The sequence below is a fragment of the Hipposideros armiger genome, unplaced genomic scaffold (assembly GCF_001890085.2).
Source record: "Hipposideros armiger isolate ML-2016 unplaced genomic scaffold, ASM189008v1 scaffold_350, whole genome shotgun sequence".
Taxonomy (NCBI): Eukaryota; Metazoa; Chordata; class Mammalia; order Chiroptera; family Hipposideridae; genus Hipposideros; species Hipposideros armiger.
Genome location: NW_017731700.1, coordinates 980,319 through 986,503, shown reverse-complemented (window position 1 = coordinate 986,503; position 6,185 = coordinate 980,319). Strand labels below are relative to the sequence as shown.

Here is a 6,185-nt window from a genome sequence, read left to right as displayed (position 1 = left end):
ATGATGAAGTAGGGTAACCTAGTCATTTTAGAAATGAGAATGCCATCTGGCCCACTTTAAGCCTGACCCTGTCATTTGGGTCACCTCAAATCTGGCACCTTAAATCCTCAAAGTAGAGCTTCAAACTAGAAATTGCTTGCTTTCCTAACTAACAAATGTATGAGTGAATGGATACATGAATGAGGTAGTAAAGAAAATACTAGAACCAAGAGATGGAAATGGCTCCACTGAGAATGCTGAAGATGGGTAAATATATTGGAATCAAAGGGACACAGTGTTTTGGAGTAAATGCAGTGTGTTTTCCCCAGGGTATAATGTGATGGTCTGTTGTCAAATCCTCCTCAGGAGCATGAGGAAGCTATGTGGATTGACACAAGCTGTACGCCCAAGGTGTCCTGGTCTTTGTCACGCAGGGTCCAGAGGAGGTTCTGTGGAAGCTGAAGCTTATACAAGTTGGGAGGCTTTCTTTTAAAATAATACAAAGTCAATCATGAAAGTGACTATTTATTTAGAATGATGAGATAATGTATTAACAAGCATTAACATGATGATAACGACAATAAGCAAAAATTCCATACAAATTATATATATGCAGCAATTATACACATACACACACACACTACATATATATATATATATATATATATATATGTAGTGTGTGTGTGTGTGTATGTGTGTGTATGAGAGAGAGAGAGACCAGCTATGTAACTACACCATCTGAAGTATAATGAAGTGAACATCCAAGGTGAAGTATATAACGGTTTTATTACAAATCAATCCATTAAAGTTTTGCAAAGTTTACATGAACAATTGGCCATATAAACACATTACAAAAACCCAAGAGTAACAGTTGTCTCACTTTTAAGAGTTAAAATGGAGATAAGTACATATTAAGCCTTTAGTATTTATTTTCATGTCAAGTTTCTAAAATAAAGTAGCCCTTCTAACATTTATTTTCATACGAGTCTTGTTTCAAGTTAGATTTTAACTTTTAACTGTGTATTTTAAAATATTAGGATAATTGTCATATGAAGCCAAATAGAGGCTTTTTCTATGACCCATTTCCAAATTCACAGATTCTGGTCCATCTACTCTTTGTAGTAGCCTGGAATGACTTACCATTTGACATTTATATTATTGGAACCAATTGGAACTATTCTACGAATAAGCCAGGTGATACCGATTGCCTGGTTTGAAACAAATGACTATTTATTTAGAGATAGAAGACTCAGAACAAAGTACTTGAATTTTCTACAGTTTATAGCAAACTAGATGGGCTCTTAAGCAGTCAGCCTGGACTCATACTCTGGAGTAGCCAGACTGTGAATACAATCACTCTAGCTGCCTTCCACATGTGGTTAGACAGCTATATTAAGATACAGTTACTGTTAGTTATGAAAACAGCTAAAAGCCTGTTTGTTTTAAGAAACCATTCAGCTATTGAATAGACACTCCCATAAACTGAATGTCAGGGAAGTGTAGAATTAACAATCCTTTTCAAGGCTGCCAAAATTATTTTCTGCAAGCTGAGATGTTATTCACACACATATAGGCTGCATGCAGATAAACCATTTACTTTATTTTTGAATTCAAGATTGTTTTCTTGCAAAAGCAATTACAGTTAGTTATAATATATAGCAAAGCATCTCTATCTTTGGTTCTATATCTCAGAGATTGTTTTTCCAAAAATAAATAGGCATGGCAGGAAAAATAATTCAACTATCTTAAGAGAAACCCGGTATTTTTATAAAAAACTAAGCAAAAAAATATATAATTGACGTTTCTTAGACTTTTTTTCGAATTACCTTGCTTAATATCTAATACCAGTGAAATCTTAATATGAAAATGATTATGTACACTGTATTTAACTATACAGCATAGACACAAAAATGATAAAAAAAACCTGCCCAAAATAGTACTTTCCCTTAAAAATCATTTAGGAATTATGCAATCTAGAAATATCCAGGAAAGTAGAACTGCTGAAATATGTTAATAAAATTCACTTTGAAGAAGCGTAAGAAAAGGAAATGTTGCTGTAATAATATTCATAGATCATAGTGATTGCAAAAAAAAGATAAAAGTGCACACATTACCCAGTCTCCCATTTCTGCAAAGTATTTACGTGTTAGAGAGATTTTTAAAAACTTTTATCTATGTAAGCTCCCTGTTATGGTTTGGACTATCAACTGATTTAATGAGCCTCATTTGCTAGTGGTTTCCGTCTCTTTTCATATATGATTTTTGCATCAAATAATTCTCTTTCTCTGTATCCTAGACATGGTCCTTTTAAATACTTTGCTTCAGCTGTTTTGTAATCTAATCCATCAACACTAGAAATTGAACAAATGATTGCTTCTGGCAGAAGAACTTCCAGGATAAATTTAACTTTATCTTCTCTTATCAGAGCCTGCATTTTTCCGTCTGTTTGTTTGTAGATTTCTTGTAAATATTTCACCACCTCATCCAACTGATTTTCATCCTCCAAGTAGGTTTCAATACAGGGAGCAAAACGTTTTGCATTCAAAAATGATTTCAGCCACCTGGATGTTTTTGTGCCATTTAAAATGGCTAGAAGATGGTTCTCTGTTCCTTTTTCATTCACAATGAAGTCCACTAGGTTCTTGTTGGCTCGGTCTCGAGCAGCCTTCATTCGGTCAGGGAGAATTTTTTGGAAGGACATTTTCTTGGCTTTGGAAGTCATGGCTATATGTTCCCTACAATCTTCATTATGCAGCTTTGGAAATAAGTCTCTGAAGGTATTCTGTCTGATTGTTTTCCTAATGGGATAACTAATGTCAGCAGCATAATACTCAAAGAAAGAGCCTGCAAAAGAACCGCAACCTAATCTAACTCTGTAGTCACAAATCAGTGAGATGCACCAGTCGATACTTTCTCTGTAATCCTCCCTGGCTTTATCCACTAGTTCTTGTTTCTCTTTACAATCAAATTTCTTTAATCTTCTAAAAGACACTCTAATGCCTCTCTTTTCAGGATTCATGCTTGACTCAACAAAAAGCACACTTGCTTTTCTTTCTTTTCTCCTGATGTTCTTTACCACTGCTGGCCAAAATGGATATTTTTGATATTTAAACCAGACTATCATTCCTGGTTCAAATGAACGTGGCACATAATTAAAAACTAAGCGTGGAAGTTCTTCATCTTCCTCGCTGTCATCGAATACAGAAGCATCAATAAGATTTAGATACCCTGACTTGTCAGAAGCTTGAAGTTCTTCCTCAAGTTCCTCAAAATCCAGTCTCTGAAGACTTCTTTCATTATTCACAAGAAGGTGTGAATAATTCAGAATGTGGTTAGAGGCACTAAATAAAACCTGAGATTCCCATGAATCATGCCTGGGGGACGCCACAGCACCCATCTCTGATTCCACAGTAGGTTGATTCTGGCTGGTGTCTGAGTGTAGGTTCGAGGGACCCTCTCCAGGATCTTCAATATTCTCTGAGAAGGTAGATCGTTCAGAGGAAACAGCCAGGGTCTCTGGGCAGATGTCCTCTGGCTCCTCTTTCACAGCTTTGGGCACAGTGAAGAAATCTGAAGGCCAAGTTGGAGTGAACTTCTCATCTTTAACACTTGCATCCTCCTTTTTGATTGTGGAATGCAAAGACATAATTGTTGATATGTCAATCTTTTCCTTGCTTTCCTTTTCATCTTCTTCTGAAAGTGAAGAGGAAGTTTGGTACCAGCTGGAGTTTTGTGATGACTTTGTTTCCATTTCACTTGAAATGTTATCAATGGTCGCATGCACCTGGGATTTATCATCATACAGGGAATCATCACTCTCTGAAGATACTGACAGGGATGTGGGATTTTCACTTTCCATGAGACACTTTGATAAGTCTCCTTCATGCTCTCGACACTTTTTATGAGGGGGTGAATCAGAAAGCTCTGGTAGTACATTTTGAGACAGTGTAGTGACCTCTTCTTCATATGAACTGCTTGCTTGATTCAAATTTATTTTCTCATTCAGAATATCCAGTGCTACTTTTAGTGACCTTGCATAGGCTGTTTCCTCTCTAGGTGCAGCACTGACCTCTGACTGTGCTGCTAGTGAGGAGGTGATGGCTTCAATCTGAGATTTATTTAGGATCTTTGTTTCTGCACTTTCCACTTTAATTTTTTCATCTAGTAAAAGTATTTGAACTTCTAGGAAAAATGTCTTTTTTCTCTTATTGTTTGATGAAGTCTCAGATCTGGACAAAACTTTTCCTGGCCATAACTGGTCTTTCCAATTGCATAGGACATACTCGGCATCCATTATGCCTTAGATTTGTGTGCTAAAAGGTTATTATCAGAGACTGAGGTGTCTGGCTACTCTCGTGACTGCTAAGGCAGTTCCTACCAAAAGCAATACTCTTACCAAAGTCTCCTTTGTCTTAGAACTACAAAGTGTTTACAGCTTGTGGAGCCTGTTCTCCTCCAGCAGAATTTCCCAAGGATGCTTGAGTCTGTTGTTTGAATGTGACAATATAGAAGATACTGAAATAGGGAAAAAGAAAAGAAGAAAAGTATCAGTAAACAAAGTTATTTTGCTAGAGCAGAAAGTGAGCAATTGCAAATAGAGAATAGACAAAAGAAAGAATACTACTCAGTGAGGCATGAGATGGAAGAGAAAATGCAGTATAATGTAAAGTGGGGGATAAGAATTGGAGAAGTGGTTTATAATACCTCAAATTCAAGAATTTCCCCTTATTATTGCACATGACTATTAAGGAGTAAATTTGTGTACATGTCAGCAGAGGTGGGAAAGGTTGCAGTGGTTATATCAGGGGCTCTATTTATGTCATTAGACACTTTGGGGCATTTGTGCCCACAATGTTTTACATAGGGCAGTGGGACTATAAATTCTGCATGTGTCAGAATCATCTAGAGGTCTTAATAAAGCTAGATTTCTAGGTCCTATCCAGAGAGTTTTATTAAGGTCTACAGAGGACCCAACATTTTGTATTTCTAAGTTCTCAAGTGATTCTAATGCAACTTGTCCAAGAACTCCTGGAGAAGCACTGTTCTAGCTGAACACCCAGCTTTATATTAGTGAGAAATACTTTCCTGTTCACCCGAGGCAGGCAAAGATAATGGAGTATGCATCTCCTGGACCAAGACAGTAACACAATGACCTTGTTAAAAGCATGAGCTTAGAAGGCAGAGATTCAGAATGGTTGCTATGTTTACTTATCTGAAAAGACAGTTATCAAAGATTTCTTGAGAACGAAGTCGCTGGCTAAGACCTCAGGTAGAAATCTTAAGAGCCCCTTGCACGATTTCTTCATAATGGTTTAACATATGAGATTCTTTCCCTAAACTAGAAGCTATGCCTTTTAATTACAAAATGGTGTGGTTACAAAACAGGGAGCAAAATTAATTATACCTCAAATTTTCAACCTAACATGGTTTTAGTATGACATGTGGCTTTTAATTTGAAATGCTATGGCTGAAGAGCAGGGAGCAAAATAAATTATACCTCACGTTCTCAACGAGTTTTTAATGTGAAATGTTTCCTGAAATGGGAGGAGCCTTACCCAGTGTTACGTGGATCATGGACTATCTGGTCCTGTGAGCTGGTTGTCTTGATCCTCACTCCAAAAGGAGAAAAGCTGTCCAAAAGGAGACAGAAATTCAAACTAATTAAATGGAAAAAGCAAAGAGAAACTTCCCTACCAAAACTTTAGAAGACATGTCATTCTGAAACACAGGAATGTTTCATCTCATCTGTGATGTAGATGCCATGTTTACTTTTCTTCTTGTTATTATTTTAAATTCTCTCTGTGATACAGTTATGCTATCTGGCTCATTTTGAAATCATCTCTCTGACTGGGAAAGTGTGAAGTGGGACAAGAGAGAAGGGAAGTGACAATTGCCTTGTGTCTACTATGAGTCAGACTATAGATTTTGTTTGAATCCTCACATCAATCACCATGTGGATTTTTCCTTCTTTATACGTATAATTTTCTCAGTGGAATTTTCACAATACCCTACATGCTGTCTCATAGTCCACCAGTACAAAAATATGTTTCATTGTTTTTTTTGCCATTTTCATATAAATGGTTGCCTGGAGAAATTTTAGGAAACTTGGAAATCGCCATCTTGTGGCCAGAATCAGAACTGCAGCTTCCCCAGGAGGTACAGGCAGGGCCTCAATCACCATCAGATCCTTTTTTTTTTTTTTTTTT

The 6,185-nt window shown here is 36.8% G+C and overlaps 1 protein-coding gene across 4 annotated transcripts in view; it reads right to left on the bottom strand.

Moving 5' to 3' along the window:
* Window positions 1-663: 663 nt before the first annotated feature.
* PWWP3B (PWWP domain containing 3B) overlaps window positions 664-6,185 on the bottom strand; it is a 34,683-nt gene continuing 29,161 nt past the window's right edge. For all 4 annotated transcript variants that reach the window (XM_019661493.1, XM_019661492.1, XM_019661491.1 and 1 more), the window contains 2 exons: window positions 5,535-5,609; window positions 664-4,494 (listed from right to left, as the gene is read on the bottom strand). In XM_019661493.1, coding sequence (XP_019517038.1) covers window positions 2,192-4,273 — 2,082 coding nt within the window. In that variant the 5' untranslated portion in view covers window positions 4,274-4,494; window positions 5,535-5,609 and the 3' untranslated portion in view covers window positions 664-2,191. The remainder of the gene's footprint in view (window positions 4,495-5,534; window positions 5,610-6,185) is intronic.